Genomic DNA, 20,385 nt, shown 5'->3' with positions numbered 1-20,385 from the left:
CCTAGTTCAGGCCTGGACTTGCTGACTAGTAACCCAAAGGCCACATTACATTTAGCCTACAAACATGTCTCCCCCGCCGTGTAATGTTTACAATAAAAAAATTGTTGCCAATATTTAAAAATCTGGAAGCTGTACTTAAAAATTCAGACTCCAGCTTCTATTGCAAAATCAGAGTATCTGACAACTCCAGGCCCATATGCCCATTTTACAATATTCAATTATAGAAAAGGTGAAACTTCCCTTCTTGGATGAGGCTTCCAGTTCTGAAAGTTTCTGCCACTCCCCTACAACCAGCTCACTTCACTCAGCATTACCTGCTCGGCCTCTATAGGAATTTCCAATCTCCTCTCATAGCCATTCTTCCCCCCTTACCTACAACCTAGTTTTCTAAGCAGTTTTTGTCAAATCACTTCTTGATTTTCATATCCTTAACTTGCTCCTAATTGTTTTAAGGATAAAATCCAAACTCCTTGGACTGACTCTTCATGTTCTGGGGTGCCTGCTCACCAACACCATTCTATCACCACCTCTTCTCAGCTCTTATTACTACTCAGAACCAGCACTCTCCAAACCAGCATGCTTCCTTATGCCTGGGCCATTGTTTCCACTTTCTCATTTCCTGGCTAATTCATACTTATCCTTTAAAACCCTGCTCTGACATCAATTCTCCAAACAAAACAAAACAAAGCAAAACAAAAAAAAAAAAACAAAAAACACTTTTCCCTAAAGCCTTTTCCTCCTGTTTTTTCTTTCCGATCTCAAAACAACCCGTGCTCTTCAGTTTGTGAGCTCTTCATTAAAATGCTTGAGGTCCCCAAACACCACCGACAGGTGTTAAACCAGGGTAGGCTGAAGTGGGGTTAACGTTACTTGGATTAAGACCAGCGTTATTTCCTAGTCTAGACTTCTTATCGAGTCCGGTCCCCAAGGTGAAACGTGACAGGAGTGTGTAAAGGTTCACACCAGCACGGACTCTGGCGGTTAACATCTTTGCTCCCTATCTGGGGGCACGGCCGCGAGCACGCAGCCAGGATCTGCATCCGCCGAGAACGCGTCCTCGGATTGGATAGGGTGGTGCATGCCGGGAGCGACCGAGTCTTCGAAGTACTTGCTGGGAGTTGTAGTTCTTGGAACCGGAAGTGGGGGTGGCGGGGATAGGAACAGCAGCTGAGGCAGTAATCACCGCGCCTGCTGTCAACTCGGGTGTAGTGCATCACCCTGAGCCCACCCACCGAGGGTGCCTCCTCCGTTCCCAGGGAGCTTTGGAAGCCCTGGGGGGCGAAGCGGCAGGGACACCTCTCTTCAGAGAGGAGACGACGTCGCAGCCCCGGATGCGGCCAGAGGGCGCGGGAATGGAGCTCGGCGGCTGCGAGGAGCGCCTGCCGGAGCAGAGCAGGTGGGCTGGGAAGGGCCGGGGGAGTCTGGGGCAGATGGATGCGCCAAATCACCGGGAGAGTTGGGAGGGCTCGGAGGGCACCAGGAGAAGTCGTGATAGACATAGGGCGATTGCTGCAGGCGACTTGTTTGGGAAGAAATTGTGAAAAGAGGGACTGGCAGGGCGTGGATAGGACGGACGAGGGAACGGGTTTGATGAGGGTAAGGGAGGGTGAGTAGAATATGTTGAAGGCAGGGGGAGCCGGAGGGGGAGGTGGGTATTGAGAGGTGCTGTGGTAAGATTTTACAGGCCAGAGTCTATAGATAGGGGTAGGGCACAGGTTGATGCCCCCAGTGAAACTTGCGGTGATAGCAAGTCGGACCAATATTGAGAAGGTTGGTGTTGTAAGAATTTCTGGGCGCAAAGGTTAGGCATAATGAGTGGCCTAGAAAGAAGCTTAGGCGAGGACGAATGTGAAGGAGAAGTCGAGAAGGAGGGCCTGTGTATGAAAGTGGACGGTTGTAATGGCCTTGGTGTGGGGGAGGGGGCTTGCTAATGCGACTAGAAATTGTGTGTGTGCCGCTGTCAATGTGGCAGGACCCCTCAGCCATTTCCTTTTCATCTTCAAACCCTTTACTCCTTGCCCACAATGCAACTAAGTAATTTCACATTTATTTATACCAAACTATTATCATCCATTTCATATTTTTTAGAAATGGAGGTTTTAAGATTTTGCAAACTACTTTGACTAAATAGTGACTTATGCTCTGTATAAGGTGCTTCCCATATTTAGGGTTTGCTTCATTGAGAAAACATCAGCAGGGAAAAATTAATGAGGTATTGTGCCCAGGTGAAGACCTGGCTGTTTGTAAGTTTGATTCCTCTTTTATGTACACTGGTAGCTTGTGGCCTGTTGTACAAAACGTGGACTGACAAGATGGGGTTCTTGCCTGAGATGTATGAATGATCAGTTCAGTGAAACTGAACATTTTACTTCCCTTTTCCATGTTTCAGTTTCTGTTTATGTATATTTGGCTATTTATTCTCCCTCCAGATGTCTGTGAAATGTTTCATGTAAGAGGTCCCATATAAATTCTAACCAAGTTTTGGGATCGTTTTTATTTTCCTTTACCAGTTCATGTAGGAGAGGCTGCGTTGGAAATTCAAATTAAAATTTCCACCCCGTCTAGCTGGACTTCTAGCTAGGTTAGTTATTAATGGATTTAAACAAACACTTACCACACGCCATGCACTGTTTTAGAGACCTGCAAGTATTATTTAATCCTTATGACAACTGTATGAGGCAGGAATTATTATTATCACCATTTAATAGATGAGGAAGCTGAGACATGGAGAGGCTGAAGAACTTGCCAATTTCATATAGTGAATCCTGGTGGAACTGGGATCAAAACCAGGCAATCTGGCTCTAGAATCTGCACTTTTAGTACTTGTGCTATGCTGCCTTTCATTATGCTCATGTACTGAGACAAAGAAATGTATAAGATAATGAATTTTAGGGCATTCTTTGCCTATCACTTAGGCCAGTAGAAGAGCTCCTTTGCAGGTATCTTTTTCTTTCTATTATTTTTTCCCCATGCTTGCCTCTTAACCAAGCAACTCTAGTCAGAATTTAATTTCTGCAGTGGGATTATCTCCACAGGGTCACTGGTATTGTTGCTATAGCCTACTCTTTGCTAGTGGCTGGTTAACTCAGAATGTGTTGTTTAATGAGATTTCGTGGCACCAGTGGCCTCCTTAGTTCCAAATAGACAACTGGCATATACATGCCTTGTGCCTGAGAATTGAGGCATTGTGGCTGGGTATTGCAAACCTCACTTTCTGTGGTCAATAATATACCCAATTACAGAAAATTCCTCATAATGAGATGGCCTCATTTTTATACATAAAGGATAAACTTATCAGTGTATTTTCTGAAATCAGTTGATGTAGTGAAATGTGCATAAGCTTCATAACCAGATAGACTTGCATTTGAAACCTAGCTCTACTGCTTAATTATTTTTGAGTTTAATTATTCATTTTGAGAGAGACAGAGACTGCACCAGTGGGGGAGGGGCAGAGAGAAAGAGAGAGAGAGAATCCCAAGCAGTCTCCTCACTGTCAGTGCAGAGCCTCCTGTGTGCTCGAACTCACTAACGGTAGGATCATGACCCCAGCTGAGATCAAGAGCTGGGTGCTTCATTGACTGAGCCACCCAGGCACCCCTCTACTGTTTAATTTGGCTCCTCCATCTGGGAAAAATAATGCCTTCCTGACTGGTAAGTCGTGAGGGTTTGATAAGATAATAATGTACATGAAGCTCCTCATAGAGTGCCTGGTATGTACTAAGTGCAAAACATGTCTACTTCTGTCACCTCCCCAGCTTTCTTGAAATAAGGTTGGTGGGTGCTTTTCTGGTTGCTGTTTTCAATTGTATAGCCTGTTCTTCCTCCTCCCATGGCTCCTCTGAGTTCAGTGCACTGAGGATTGGGGGGTTAGCCTAGCTTTTCACTTTATCCTTGGAGTGTAGTAATTTCATAGGTTCCCTTATTTTTCATCTAACTAGTTATCACTCTAGCAGAGTGCTACAGTGCTTAGAGATGATACTTTACTTTCTTTAGTTATGTAGTCAATACCAGTTGTTTGGAGACTGTCTGATGAAACTACTAAACATTGAAAGGAATGGTTATGCTAGCATTGCTCTGCCACCCTAGACTGCCTTGAGCTGCACAGTCTGAGCTTGGAAATCAGCTATATGTAGAGTTTTCCTGATGAAGTGATCCAGATAATGTCAAAATTCAAATACTAAAAGACTTTTCAGTGTCTCCAAACTGAGTTCATTCCATTGACTGAAACCTTTTCATCCTCTGTTCTCTACCTCAGTTAGTAGCATTTTTCATTCAGTCAGCCAACCCGGAAGCCTCAAAGTGAAATTTGATACTTCCCTCTTCATATCCCATATCCAGGCAGTTACCAGGTCCTATGAATTTTGTTCCTGATTTTTCTCTTGAAGCTTTATTTTTTTCTCCATTTTCAAATATATTTGCTTATATTACTAAAAAATCCAGTGAGTAGTATTGCTTTAGGCATGGCTTCTTAGGTTCTTAAACAAGAATTTGTCCCTCTCTGTGGACTCTTCTTCCTTATGTTTTGGCTTCATTCTTAGGCAGACTTTTCTATAGGATGGATAACACTTGGCAATTTCAAGTTTAGCAATCTCAACCAAAAAAAAAAAAAAAAAAAAAGGCAATCCCAATAGGTACAACAAAAGCAAAAATTCAGAGGCTGACTATTTTTGGGCTGACTTGACTATTTTGGGGCTGACTTGAGTTATGTTCCTCTTCTTATAATTGAGGTATGGAATATGCCGGTCAATCAGGCCTAAATTATGTGCTCAACCCTGGATCCTGTGGCAAGGGGATACTTTCTTGGAACTTCACGGACCAGAGTAAGTTGCAGAGGGGTGATTCCTCTGTGGAAACTCAGGGTTCTGTTACCAAAAGAAAGGGACATGAATTCTGAGCACATATAAACAGTATATTCACTGAAGACCCTTATTATCTCCATTGTGGATTATCTCAGTAACCTCCTAAATGATCTCCCAGTCTGAACTCTAGCCCCAATTCCAGACAGCCTCCACATTGCTACCACCTTAATTTTTCATAAGCAAAGTTACTATAGTATTTTGCTCTGAAATGTTCAGTCCTTTCTTATTGAAAATAGAAAAGAGTTAAAACTCCTTCCCTGATATTTAATTTGTACCTTGATCTCTATGAAATTGCCAGTTACAAAACAATGGCATTCACTCACTCTTATATCTTCCTCATCATTCTCATTCTTGCTTCTCCACATTCCCTGCAGTATCTCCTCCTTTGCCTGGAAGGCTATTAGTCATCTTTCAAATAATGCTTCTTTATTTTTTTTAATTAAAAAATATTTTTAAATGTTTATTTTTGAGAGAAAGGGGGTGGAGGGCAGAGAGAGAGACACACACACAGAATCTGAAGTAGCCTCCAGGCTCTGAGCTGTCAGCACAGAACCTGAGGCAGACTGTGAGATCATGACCTGAGCTGAAGTCAGTGGCTTAACCCACTGAGCCACCCAGGTGCCCCATAAATAATGGTCCTTTAGAAGGCATCCTTCACCTGCTCTTTTCCATATCTATAGCATTTCTCTTTTCATGGCATAGTTATGTAAGTGCCCATCTTCCCTGTTTCATTATGAATACCTTGAGAGATGGTGACTCCTCCTCTTTAACACCCTAAGCCCAGTGCTTCACATATAATCAGCATTCAATGAATATTTACATGAGGAATGAAAATGTTAACAATGTGGTCATGCCTCTTACAATTGGGCAAGTGCTGGTTGTACCGTTGCCATTGGAAGAGCCTCTTTTCTCCCTTTCTCCCTATTTATTTTCACTTTTTTACATTTATCCTCATTTTTTATTTTCTGCCCTTTCTTTTCCTTTTTTTACATGGTAAGGCAGGAGGATCACATAATTTTTGAGCAATCTATACTTCTGGTCCAGTTATTAGTACACCTTACCCCCCACTACTCACTACCCTCACCCACCCTGAAACATACTCTTAAAGCCCTGGGGGGAAAATGCTATTGCCAGAACCTGGGTGAGGGTGATCTATCAGCTGACAGCAGGGACTCTAAGCTGAAGCTTTTCCCAGGTATCCTTCCCACAGCTGTTCTGCTTTTTATAGCTGCTTTATCACTTCTTTTATTAAATGGAATCGTTCTGTGTGTGTTTTGTTGTGTTATCTTGCCTCCATAAATCTTACCAACCAACCTGGGTGATTATAGACCAGCTCTGTCCAACATGATAGCCACTACCCACATGTGGCAATTTAAGTTGAAATTAATTAAAATTAAATAAAATTTAAAATTTCGGTTCTTTAGGCATATTCTCCAGATTTCAAGTGCTTAATGGCCATGGTGTCTAGTGGCTGCCATACTGGACGGCATAGATATAGCACATTTCCAGCATAGTAGAAAGTTCAATTGAACAGTGCTGTTATAAACTTAAATCTGAGTTTTTCAGGAAACAACTGAGTATGCTTACATGTTTTTTTAGTTCCTCTGAATCGGGCTTGCTTGAAGTTAAACTCACACCTGATTGAGAGGAGAGAAGATTATTAAAGGAAGTCATAAATCATTAGTGACTAAATAGGGACTTGGCAAACTATCTTCAAAATTTGTGGGGCCATGGCCTCTGCCAATGAAGTTCACAGAAATTGTGCTAGATTGTAGGACTGAAGTGATGATTGATTTTTTACTAGAAAATAGCAGAACCCCATAATTTCTAAAAGATTCTAAGACAGTCTCCCTATGAGCTTTCTCATTTGGATGCTTTTTGTGAAGAAAGCATTAAGAGCTATAATTTCAATTCCCTGTCTACCCCATTCAATACCATGACTTTATTTTTGCCTCCTCAAGAGTCCTGTGAGATTTAAAATTTTCTGAGGTGTTTGTTTTGTACTATTTGTTCTACTTTTGTTGTTTGTTCACTGCCTTATAGCTCTATGGCCACAGAATATACCTGTACTTCTGCTTTGGAGCATTGATTGACTTTTTGTGTGTGTGTACCTTACTTAGTACAAGGCTAGTTTTTGTGAATGTGTCTATGCTTAAAAAAAAGTGTTCTTCAGGACATAGCTTTCTAGATGTAAAGAACAACCTTATATATTATTCAGCTCTTCTAATCACTTTTTACTTTATGGTTTTCATGATTTGAACATTAATGTCCCATTACCTTTGTTTTTTCTATTTTCATTTTTTTTAAGATTTTATTTTTAAATAATTTCTATACTCTGTGTGGGGCTCGAACCCACAAATCTGAGGTCAAGAATTGCATGCTCCCACCAATTGAGCCAGCCTCTCAATTTTCTTTCTTCTATTTTCTACTGTTTTTGCTTTGTGTGTGTGTTTTGTTTTATATATTTTGAGGTCATGTTATTACATACATAAAAGTTAATGACAGCTATATCTTTATTATGGCCTCTTTGTCTTTTTTAATGATTCTTGTCTTGAATGCAACCTTCATAAAATATCATAATTTCCACTTATCTTTTTGCTTGATTGGTTGCTTTGTTTTAAAATTTTTTTTTTTCAACGTTTATTTATTTTTGGGACAGAGAGAGACAGAGCATGAACGGGGGAGGGGCAGAGAGAGAGGGAGACACAGAATCGGAAACAGGCTCCAGGCTCTGAGCCATCAGCCCAGAGCCTGACGCGGGGCTCGAACTCACGGACCGCGAGATCGTGACCTGGCTGAAGTCGGACGCTTAACCGACTGCGCCACCCAGGCGCCCCGTGATTGCTTTGTTTTAAATAGTTGAGTTTATTTCATTGATTTTTATTTTTGTGTCATACGTGTTTCATCTTAATTCTGTCATCTTTTAAAAATGATTTTTTAATTTTTTTTGTTTATTTTTGAGGGGGAGAGAGAGAGAGAGAGACAGAGTGTGGGCAGGGGAGGGGCAGAGAGAGAAGGAGACATAGAATCTGAATCAGGCTCCAAGCTCTGAGCTGTCAGCATAAAGCCTGATGCGGGCTTGAACCCACTAACTGGGAGACCATGACATAAGCCGAAGTCGGACGTTTAACTGACTGAGCCACCCAGGTGCCCCTAAAAATGATTTTTATAATATTCTCTTGCTCTTTCTTTGCCTTAGCAATTTTTGAGATTGTCTAATTTTAGGGGTGCTTGGGTGGCTCAGTCTGTTAAGCACCTGACTCTTGATTTCAGCTCAGGTCATGATCTCATGGTTAGTAAGTTTGAGCCCTGCCTCCGGCTCTGTGCTGAAAGCAAAGAGCCTGCTTGGGATTCTCTCTCTCTCTCTGCCCCTCCCCCATATGGGTACGTGCACGCTCTCTCTCTCTCTCTCAAAAATAAATAAACTTAAAAAGAAAGATAACCTTGGGGCGCCTGGGTGGCTCAGTCGGTTAAGCGTCCGACTTCAGCTCAGGTCATGATCTCGCAGTTCATGGGTTCGAGCCCCGTGTCGGGCTCTGTGCTGACAGCTCAGGGCCTGGAGCCTGCTTCTGATTCTGTGTCTCCCTCTCTGTGCCCCTCCCCCAATCGCACTCTGTCTCTGTCTCTCTCTCAAAAATAAACAAACAGTAAAAAAAATTTTTTTAAAGATAATCTAGTTTTAGTTGTAATGATAGTTAGCTCTTACTTTAAAATAGTATTCCTAAAACTGAAGCAATTGAAGCAGTCTTTCTTTCCTCCTGTGCCTTTGCTATCGAAGTGGTGGCGTGTGCCTCCCTTACCTTGTTTGTAAAGCATTCTGCTACCCAGACAACATAAGATGTGACTGTATGGTAATGAGGTTGACTTTCTTTTATGACTCATGAAATTAGTCTTACTGCTTTGCAATAAACCCTTATATGCTTCTACCATTCTATCAACTAAGCAGATTGGAGTCTCTGTTAGATACAAGATACCTCCAAATCTGAGGAAGTCTTTTCTAGCTTTCCTGCTTCAGTGAGAGCACCATGAGCATAATCAGGCCTTCAAATCTGTGCTTACCAAGGGGAGATTTAACTCTAGTTTAAAATCAGTTGAGACATTGTTTAGATGGGGAGCACAGTGACAAGTCTTCATTTGTATTACAGACTGTCCAATCCTGGATAGTTTTTGGCAGAATTTTCTCTGAGGCAGAATGGGTAAGAAGGCTTTATTCAGGTACCCCTTCTAATGTAGTTGGATTTATTATATTTATGCAGTGGAAGTTCAAAGAAGGAAAAGGACAGAGAAAAGAGAAGGAATATTATCTACTCTATGATGGTGCTTTCTATAGATGATCAATTACTCTGAAGGAACTGAACCTTAAAGAATTTAAATGGCTTACCCAAGGACGCAACAGCTAGTTTGTGGAGAGCTGGGATTCAAATTCAAGTTGGCCTGACTATGAAACTTGTTCTCTTTCTGCTGCATGACATTTTCTCAATCCTTATTAAAGCACAAAAGAAATAGAAAAAACATGGTCTCTATCTGTGAGGAAACAAACCACATACAATAACAATTTTTTTTAAGGATGATTAGGAGGAATGTTGTATTGACAGTGTATATTATAGGGTTTCAAACGAAGGAGTTATAGCAAGTCAAACTATTTACAACTTTTTATTTTAACGTTTATTTATTTTTGAGAGAGAGAGAGAGAGTGTATGTGCGAGTTGGGAAGGGATAGAGAGAGAGGGGGCAGAAGATCTGAATGAGCTCTATGCTAATAGCAGATAACCCAATGTGGGGCGCGAACTCACAAGCTGAACTCACAAACCATGACATCATGACCGAGCCAAAGTCGGACACTTAACTGACTGAGCCACCCAGGTCCCCATATTTAGAACTTCTTAGGAGAAGGTTGAACTAGAGCTGAATCTGAATCCCTGAATAAGACAAGAAGAGAAGCATTCTACGTGGAAAGGTCTGTGTAAATAAAGTCATGGAAGTAGGCGTGAGGTTGGCATGTTTATAATAGAGTGCATTAGTGAGGCTATGTTCAAATTGAGGAGTACTGAGAAGGAAAGTTGGTATTTAGATGGGGGCTACATGATGAAGACGTTTTGAACTCCATACTGAGGAGTTTGTACATCATCAGTGGTTAGGTTTCTGACATAAGGGATTTTCCTTTTGTTAAATCTACTCATTGTTGAAATTCAATAAATTTGATGTCATTCAAATGTAGTGTGATTGGTGAGGCATTTGTTGAATAGATATGAAGTTACAAGCATGCCTTCGAGTACTACTTATTCCCTCCTAGACATTAAAATTCTGCTGTCAGCCATTAAAGAGATGGGACTGGCCAATGGTTAGGTTCTCCTAAGTACCCTGGAGTTGAGAGACTATAATGAAGTCAAGCACATTTTTTCTGTAAGCATATTATTTACTTAAAAACATCGTAAATATTTAACTGCATACTCTACATGTCAGATACTATATACTTAAAACCAGAAAACATGGAGCCTGAAAAGAAGACAATTAAACATATATGTGATAGTCTCTTGCTACTTAAAGTGTTACTAATAATTGTTTCACTTAACTATGTCTCCTTCTGCTTTAAAGAAGGAACCTATCCTTTTCAGAGAGTGCTTTTTGGTATTAAAAGTCCCAAGTGTTTGCCAGACCACAGTCTTTCAGCATAAGATGCCCTTGACACTTTGGTATTTAGAAAATCCTTGATGGTAGTTTCCAGCCTCTTGTTTGGTAACTTTATTCAGATTATTGATCTTTCATTAATTGCTAGGCTCAAGGAAGGCCTAAACAGTTCTTCCCTTCTCTACATTCCCCTCATATAACCAGAGGTAACCACTATTACATATCTCAATTTCTCTCAGCATTTTTATGTTGATGTCATAAATAATAATTTTATATTCTGCTTTTTATACTTTAACATATTATCTGTCATTAACTTTGGAAACTCTTCCTAATGAAAAACTTTAATGGTTTCATGATATTCCATCATTTGGATATCACATACTTTTCTTACATTTCAGGGATCAAATCCTTATCTGACTTGGGACAACCTGACCTTCAGTCTTGATTTCAGGTAGATACCACAATTCATTGCAGATAAATGGCACACTGTGGAGGGAATATGCCAATAAGTTGAAGCTGTTTCCTTGTACCACTAAAAAGGACACTGGAGATCCAAGACATGCTAATATATATTTCTTGGGTTAAAATCTCACTTTACAATTGCATGGTACTTATTATGTATTTACTATTTGTCATATATTTCAGTTGTTTTTAGTGATTATGTGTTAGTTATATGGCATTACTCTTTTTATTTGTTTATTTATTTATTTATAAGTTTTTATTTGAATTCCAGTTAATTTACATACAGTGTCACATTAGTTTCAGGTGTACAATATAGTGATTCAACATTTGTATACATCACCTGGGACATAGCACTTTTTTTTTTTAATTTTTTTAATGTTTATTTATTTTTTTTTTTTAATTTTTTTTTTCAACGTTTATTTATTTTTGGGACAGAGAGAGACAGAGCATGAACGGGGGAGGGGCAGAGAGAGAGGGAGACACAGAATCGGAAACAGGCTCCAGGCTCTGAGCCATCAGCCCAGAGCCTGACGCGGGGCTCGAACTCTCGGACCGCGAGATCGTGACCTGGCTGAAGTCGGACGCTTAACCGACTGCGCCACCCAGGCGCCCCATAATGTTTATTTATTTTTGAGAGAGAGAGAGACAGAGACAAAGACAGAGCACAAGTGGGGGAGGGGCATAGAGAGAGGGAAACACAGAATCTGAAGCAGGCTCCAGGCTCTGGGCTGTCACCACAGAGCCCGACGCGGGGCTCAAGCTCACAGACCGTGAGATCATGACCTGAGCCCAAGTCAGACGCTTAGCTGACTGAGCCACCCAGGTGCCCCTGGGACATAGCACTTTAAAAAAAAATAACATTTGCTTGTAACTTTTCTGTTTTAACCTTGAATATCACTTTTTAAAAAGAAATTCCAGTATAATTAACACACTGTGCTAGTTTCAGACATACACTATAGTTATTAAGCAATTCTATGTGTTACTGAGTGCTCATCATGATAACTGCACCCTTAATCCCCTTCACCTATTTCACCCATTCCCTCCACTCACCTCCCCTTTGGTAACTATCAGTTTGTTCTCAGTTAAGAGTCTATTCTTTGATTTGTCTCTTTTGTTGTTTTGTTTCTTAAATTCCTCATGAGTGAAATCATATGGCATTTGTCTTTCTCTGGCTGACTTATTTCACTTAGCATTATATTCTCTAGGTCCATCCGTTTGGTCGATGGATTTTATTTTTTAGGGCCAAGTAATATTCCATTATATATATATATATATATATATATATATATATATATATATACACACACACACACACACACACACACACACACACACACACATCCCCCACATCTTCTTTATCCATTCATCTCTCAGTGGACACTTGGGCTGCTTTCATAATTTGGCTATTGTAAATAATTCTGCAATAAACATAGGGTTGCATATATCTTTTAAAATTAATATTTTTGTATTCTTTGGGTAAATACCCAGTAGTAGAATTATAGGATCATATGGTAATTCTGTTTTTAATTTTTTGAGGAACCTCCATACTGCTTTCCACAGTGGCTGCACTAGTTTGTATTCCCAACAGTGCCAGAGGGTTCCTTTTACTTCACATAGTTACCAACACTTGTTGTTTCTTGTATTTTTTATTTTAGCTATTCTGACAGGTGTAAAGTGATATCTTATAGTGGTTTTGATTTGCATTTCCCTGATGATGAGTGATGTTGAGCATCTTTTCATGTGTCTGTTGGGCATCTGTATGGCTTCTTTGGAGGAATGTCTGTTCCTGTCTACTGCCCATCTTTTAATAATTATATCTTTTTTTTTGGTGTTCAATCTTGTAAGTTCTTTTTTTTTAATTTATTCTTCGAGAGAGAGTGTAAGTGGGGGAGGGGCAGAAAGAGGGGGACAGAGGATCCTAAGTGGGCTCTGCACTGACAGGCTGACAGCACCAAGCCCAACATGGGGCTCAAACTCATGAACTGTGAAATCATGACCTGAGGTGAAGTTAGATGCTCAACCAACTGAGCCACCCAGGTGCCCCTCAATCTTGTGAATTCTTTATAAATTTTGGATATGTCATTTAATAAATTATAAGATGTGTCATTTGGGAATCTCTTGTCTCATTCTGTAGATTGTCTTTTAGTTTTGTTGATTGTTTCCTTTGCTGTGCAGAAGCTATTTATTTATTTATTTATTTATTTATTTATTTTTAATGTTTATTTATTTTTGAGAGAGAGAGAGAGACAGAGTGTGAGTGGAGGAGGGGCAGAGAGAGAGGGAGACACAGAATCTGAAGCAGGCTCTAGGCTCCGAGCTGTCCTCACAGAGCCTGATGCAGGGCTCAAACTCACAAGCCGTGAGATCATGACCTGAGCCAAAGTCAGCCACCCAATCCACTGAGCCACCCAGGCACCCCTATTTATTTATTTTTAAGTAGGCTTCATGCCCATCATGAAGCCCAACATGGGGATTGAATTCATGAGCCTGAGATCAAGAGTTGTATGTTTAACCAGCTGAGCCACCCAGGCACCTCCTGGTTTGTTTGGTTGTTGTTGTTGTTGTTGTTTTGGTAAAGTAGAAGCTTTTTATTTTGATGTAGTACCAATAGTTTATTTTTGCTTTTGTTTCCCTTGCCTCAGGAGACATATCTAGAACAATATTGCTATGGCTGATGTCAGAGAAATTACTGCCTGTCCTCTCTTCTAGGCTTTTCATGGTTTCAGGTCTCACATTTAGGTCCTTAGTCCATTTTTTAAAAAGTTTTATTTATTTATTTTGAGAGAGAGAGAGTGAGAGAGCATGAGCACAAGTGAGGGAGGGGCAGAGAGAGGAGGAGAGAATCCCAAGCAGGCTGCACAACAGCAGCGTAGAGCTCAGCAGGGCTCAAACTTACAAACCGTAAGATTATGACCCGAGATGAAACCAAGAGTCAGACGCCTAACCGACTGAGCTACCCAGGTGCCCCAAGTCCTTAATCCATTTTGAGTTTATTTTGTATATATGTGAAGTGATTTGGTTTCATTCTTTTGCATGTAGCTGTCCAGTTTTCCCAACACCATTTTTTGAAGAGACTTTTTCCCATTGCATATTCTTGCTTTGTCATAGATTAATTGACTACATGATGGTGGGTTTATTTCTGGGTTCTCCATTCTATTTTGTTGATCTATGTGTCTTTTTATGTGCCAGTACCATACTGTTTTGATGACTACAGCTTTGTAGTAATATCTTGAAATCTGAGATTGGATACTTCCAGTTTTGTTCTTTTTCAAGATTGCTTTGTCTATTTGGGGTCTTTTGGGGTTCCCTACAAATTTTAGGATTATTTGTTCTAGTTCTGTGAAGAATGCTGTTGGTATTTTGCTAGGGATTGCGTTAAATTTGTAGATTTCTTTGGGTAGTATGGACATTTTAACAATATTAATTCTTCTAATCCATGAGCATAGTATATCTTTCCATTTGTTTTCTCTTCAATTTCTTTCATCAGTGTTTTATAGTTTTCAAAATACAGGTTTTTCACCTACTTGGTTAAGTTTATTTCTAGGTATTTTATTATTTTTGGTGCATTTGTAAATAGGATTTTCTTAATTTTCTGCTACTTCATTATCAGTGTGTAGAAATGCAACAAATTTCTCCACATTAATTTTGTATCCTGCAATCTTCCTGAATTCACTGATTACTTCTAGTGGGTTTTTTGGTGGAATCTTTAGGGTTTTCTTTTTTTTTTTATTAAATTTTTTTTTTCAACGTTTATTTATTTTTGGGACAGAGAGAGACAGAGCATGAACGGAGGAGGGGCAGAGAGAGAGGGAGACACAGAATCGGAAACAGGCTCCAGGCTCTGAGCCATCAGCCCAGAGCCCGACGCGGGGCTCGAACTCACGGACCGCGAGATCGTGACCTGGCTGAAGTCGGACGCTCAACCGACTGCGCCACCCAGGCGCCCCTAGGGTTTTCTATATATAGTATCATGTCATCTGCAAATAGGGAAAATTTTACTCCTTTTTTTACCAATTTGGATGCCTTTATTTCCTTTTTTTGTCTGATTGCTGTGGCTAGGAGTTCCAGACCTATGTTGAATAAAAAAGTGGTGAGAGTACACATCCTTGTCTTGTTCCTGATCTTAGGGGAAAAGCTCTGTTTTTCACCACTGAGTATGATGTTCATTGTGGGTTTTTCATATGTGGCATTTATTATGTTGAGGTGTGTCCCCTCTAAACCTGCTTTGTTGAGGGTTTTTATCATGAATAGATGTTGTATTTTGTCAAATGCTTTTTTCTGCGTCTGTTGAAATGATTATGTCATTGTTTATCCTTTCTCTTGTTAATGTGATATATCACATTGGTTGATTTGTGAATATTGAACCACCCTTGTATCCCAACAGTAAATCCCACTTGATTGTGCTGAATGATTTTTTAAATACATTGTTGGGTTTGGTTTGTTAATATTTTGTTGAGGATTTTTGCATCTATGTTCATCAGAGATATTGGTCTTCTCCTTTTTTTTTTTTTTTTTTTTTTTGGTAGTGTCTTTGTCTTATTTTGGTATCAAGGTAATCCTGGCCCCTTGAGTGTCGCTTCTAATTGTGACTTGGCAAGCTTAAGACTGAGCTGGCATTTAGGAAAACTTTTTCCTTGAATATCCTTATTTGAGTTGCTTAAGCAATTTCTGTTCCTCTTTCAAGGAGGAATCAAGTCAAAATCACCCCAAAGGAAAATAGGTAGGACTTTATTCTGAGGTTGGCTTAACTGTTGATGAAAAGGATTCAGGTAGCAATGGAGTATACTGTCCCTTGCCACTTAGGCCTGGTGCTTCCTTGGCACAGGGTGAGATGCTTAGAAAGACTTGCTTTTAATTTATGGTGATTAAGGGAGAGCACTCTGTGTACTTGGAGAAGTGGGTCTGCAAAGGGCTACTTTGAATCTAATATACATCAAAGGCCTTGCTTTTGCCCAGATAAAGGTTACATGCGAATTCAAGGTGATACCATTCAAATAATTATTACTGAACAGGTTTAACCCAAGAAAGATTGACCTTACTTACTGAAAATGTGGTTAAAGAATACAGAGGCATATTTGATTTTTCATGATGATCTGTTCACTTGCATATAAGATTCAGGTATGAATAGATTAATGCAACTACTGTGTGTGGGCTCTATTTGAATATAGCATTTCAATTCTCTGGAAGTGATAACTGCATTATTAGGGTAAAGGATTCTAAAAAGGTAAAGACAATAAATAGGCTAGCTGTGTAAATAAAATTTTTTTAAGGTTTACTTTTCTTGTGCATGAGCTTATACCAAATATAAATGGTTTGGTATAATTTAGAATAAGAGCCACACTCTTCTGTAGCTTTGGTATCTTAGGGATGCTACATTGTGAGGAAAGAAAGGTCTTTAGCTTTGTTCAGTAGAAGTTGGTAGTAGATCTGAATGCTCAGGTTTCTAGGATTTCAGTGCTCATGATTTTGGAATCAAAGCCTCAGGGTGATAGGGTACTTGGTGTCTGCTTTCAGAATTTATCATGATTTTCCTTGACAGTTATACTTGTAAGATGGAGAATAAATCAGAACATAGGTATGTAAAGTTACTTGAGGAAGCAAACTGCTCTCAGGCCTGCAAGATTTAATTGTAACCTGTTGCAATGTGAAAACTGTGTCAGTCTGAACAGGCCAGATTAACCCTAAGGAAGCATAGAAGATGAAGAGTCACTGAAGCAAAAGTTGGCAGTCAGTTGGCCTCTGTGATGGCAGTTTCTCACAGTATGGCATTTTAATGACCATTTAAGTCCTCTATACATCTTAGTTATCTTGAGATCTCTCTCAGGACTGGCATGGAAATAAAACAGGACAATGGCCAACAGGTACATGAAGAGGTGCTCAGTGTCACTAATTATCAGTGAAATGCAAATTAAAACTGCAGTGAGATAGGACCTCACAGCTGTTAGAAGGACTGTCATCAAAAAGATGAGAGAAAACAAATGTTATTAGTGAGAAGGTAGAGAAAAAGGAATCCTTGTGGACTGTTGGTGGGAATATAGTGGTGTGGCCACTGTAGAAAACAGTATGGAGATTCCTCAGAAATTAAAAATAGAAATACTATGTGATCTGGCAGTTTTTCTTCTGGGTATATATCCAAAGGAAACAAAAACAGGATGCTGAAGAGATATCTGTACCCCCGTGTTCATTGCAGCATTATTTATAATAGCCAAGGCATGGAAACAACCTTAGTATCCATTGATAGATGAACGGATAGAGAAAATGTGATACACACATGCGTGCGCGCGCGCACACACACACGCAGGAATATTAGCCCTAAAAAGGGAAATCCTGCCATTTTTGACAACATGGATGGACCTTGAGAGCATTATGTTAAGTGAAATAAGTCAGACAGACAAATATTGTATAATCTCACTTATATGTGGATTCTAAAAAAAGCCAAACTCCTAGAAATAGAGAGCAGATTGATTGGTGGTTGCTAGAGATGGGGGATGAGGGAAATGGGTATACTTCCAGTAATCAGATAAATAAATTCTGGGGATATAATGACAGCATGGATGACTACAGTTAACAAGACTTATAGTATATTTGAAAGTTGCTAAGAGAGTAGATCTAAATGTTCTCATCTCAAGAAAAAAAATTGTAACTATGTGATGTGATGAATGTTAACTAAGCTTAATGTGGTAATCATTTTGTAGTTTATACATATATCAAATCATGATGTTATACACTCCAAGCTAATATAATGTTAAATGTCAATTATACCTCAATAAAATTGGGGAAGAAAGAAATGGAACAAATGAGTTTGGTGACTCAAATGTTTAAATGGTGTAAGGTTAAGAAAGATGTCTCCCAGTTTGAATAAATTCTTGGTCTTAAGGCCTTGAGAGCAGAAGACCAAGTTGAGATTCATCTAGCTTTCTCTTTTTAGATGACACTCTTATACAGGATCTAGCTTCATTCATTATATTTTATTTGTCTTTACTCATCCACTTTTAAAAATGACTCAGAAAATGCACATAAGAAGTTAGTTTTCAGTACTGATAGAATTAGTAAGGATTCCAATTCAGGACCCTTCTGCCCCGATAGGCATTTAAACGATGTGAAATAGTTATGGTGAAAATTCCCTGAAAAAAATTATTATTCTCATGACTGTTCTTGACAAGTATAAAGAGTAGTATTCTAATAAGAAATGGAAAGGCAAGGTAAAGTGTGCAGTATGACACTTGGGGGCCTAAGAGGAGGAGTTTGGCATTTCATCTCTTCATGTTTTCTTTATCCAGTTTGATTCAGTGCATCCAACTTTTTTCATTCAATTGAAGTTGGTTTTGAGTTTTTATTGGGGTGGAAACTGTTGAGAAAATGCTGGGGATTTCAGAGGAACCTTGAAGACCATTTACGGCAGCAATTTTCAAGCTTTTCCTCCTCAGTACTTCAGATGGTCCAGAAGAATAAGCCAAAAGTTGACTGATTTGGGGGCATGTCCCAAAGTGGCTCAGTGCAAACAGAACCTTTTTGTCTTGATTTTAGCTTAAAAAACTATGGGGGGGGGGGTGGGAGGCAGAAATCATGGACAATTTACATTCTTAATCATAATATTTGTGTATACATATGTGTACTTAGTGCATGGAAATATAGTGAATAAAAAGTCTTTTTTGACTTTTTTGTTCTAAAAAAGATTTCTGGTTTTGATCACATCCCCTCATCTCTTTATACACTGCTTATGTCCTGTCATTTCCAGAAATGGATCTTGGTGGGTCTCAGTCTTAGAAACAGAGGGTTATAGGCTACTTATGTGAGAATTGAATGAGATAAAAAATGAAGATCACCTTACAAAACATAACATGCCTCATTAAGAGTGAGGGTTTTTGTTTTTGTTTTTTTAATCTTAGTGTTCTTTACAACTTAAGTCCTCTCTGACTTGGGTCTTAGGCCCAAGTAAAAATTAATAGAGGAAAAAATATTAGGATTTGGGCTGGAGGCCTCTTGGCTTAGACTTTCTTTGACATGTTTAGGATCAGATACAACAGAGTTAACTAACCTTTGGTATAATTGATGCCCTTGCAGGAGGGAGCACTGGCAGTTGCTGGGTAATTTGAAGACTACTGTGGAGGGTTTGGTGTCAGCCAACAGCCCCAACGTCTGGTCCAAGTATGGTGGCCTGGAGCGGCTTTGTAGGGACATGCAGAGCATCCTCTATCATGGGCTTATCCACGACCAGGTGTGTAGACCTCTTCTTTTTTGCCAGGTTGGCTGCATCATTTGCTGAAAAGAAACAGTTGCATTAAGTTGTTGACAGGGAGAAGATGAAGGCTACTAGTCTGTGAGCCCTTGAAGGTGGGACTGTGGTATGATGATGAGAAGGAAGAGGATAAGGACAATGATGATGAATCCCTAGGATTTTTCTCTTAGGAGCACCCTAGGACACATCAATTACAGAATATTGTCTTTTTTAGAATATTCTCTGAGCATCATTTATAGATAACTGGTTGATTCTTATGAATGGTAGTTTTAGTTATAGCTTAATTTTTTTAATATAAACTTTATTGATGTTGAGTTTCTTTTCTGTAATATCCTCAAACACTAATAAACTTTGAGTATTAATAAAGAGTAGAATATAATAATGCGTAATGTTTTTTGCTTTATCTTTTGCATTTACTTCATTCGCAGTGTTTTAAATAAGGTTTGGATCTGAATAAAATTGTCAAGTGAGTCATTGGCTCTAGTATCCTCCTACTTAAAAAATCAGACATCACAGGGGTGCCTTGGTGGCTCAGTTGGTTAAGTGTCTGACTTCGGCTCAGGTCATGATCTCACGGTTTGTGGGTATGAGCCCTGCATCGGACTCTGCTGACAGCTCGGAGCCTGGAGCCTGCTTCAGATTCTGTGTCTCCCCTCTTTCTGCTCCTCTCCAGCTCATGCTGTCTTTCTGTCTCTCTCAAAAATATAAATAAAATAAAAAAAATTTTTTTTAAATCAGACCTCACAAATATGTGCATAGGCTTGTATTCCTAAACAACTCCTCTGTATCCCATATCAGAGTCTAGTATTCTTCCCCAGAACTCTTTCCCTAGAGCTAAGCTTGTCTTTCTCTTTTCTAATCAGAATTTATTCTCAAGCAGTCACATTGAAAAAAAGCTAACCAACTAATTGGTGTTAAGGTATTTATAGTTGATAGGATTTAATATGCTACCCTTCCTTCTAAAAATATATGTGTATTATCTCTGAACAGTATCTTCAAACTAATGTTCCTGTTTGACATTTTCAGAATTCAGTGGAGAAATTGGCTTAGGTTAGATTTTCTTTATTCAGAGTAAGTTCTGAAAGTGAGGCTCTCTCAAAGTGTTTCTTAATGGTTATTGTTATTTAAACACCATTCTAGACATTTGGAGGCAACATTGTATGGTAGCCTGACAAAAGTCTTTGGAATCAGATAGAA

The 20,385-nt window shown here is 39.4% G+C and overlaps 1 protein-coding gene across 8 annotated transcripts in view; it reads left to right on the top strand.

The window, feature by feature from the left end:
- The first annotated feature begins 1,141 nt into the window (after positions 1-1,141).
- RUBCN (rubicon autophagy regulator) overlaps positions 1,142-20,385 on the top strand; it is a 59,003-nt gene continuing 39,759 nt past the window's right edge. For 7 of the 8 annotated variants that reach the window (XM_030329219.1, XM_030329218.1, XM_030329217.1 and 4 more), the window contains exons 1-2: positions 1,154-1,396; positions 19,014-19,167. In XM_030329219.1, the coding sequence (XP_030185079.1) occupies positions 1,332-1,396; positions 19,014-19,167 (219 nt within the window). In that variant the 5' untranslated portion in view covers positions 1,154-1,331. Of the gene's footprint in view, positions 1,397-19,013; positions 19,168-20,385 lie in introns of all 8 variants that reach the window. The other variant, XM_032594736.1, reaches the window with a different exon arrangement.

This window comes from Lynx canadensis, chromosome C2 (assembly GCF_007474595.2).
Source record: "Lynx canadensis isolate LIC74 chromosome C2, mLynCan4.pri.v2, whole genome shotgun sequence".
Classification (NCBI taxonomy): domain Eukaryota; kingdom Metazoa; phylum Chordata; class Mammalia; order Carnivora; family Felidae; genus Lynx; species Lynx canadensis.
Note: the sequence above shows the minus strand (reverse complement) of the source record. Positions and strands in the feature narration are given on the sequence as shown.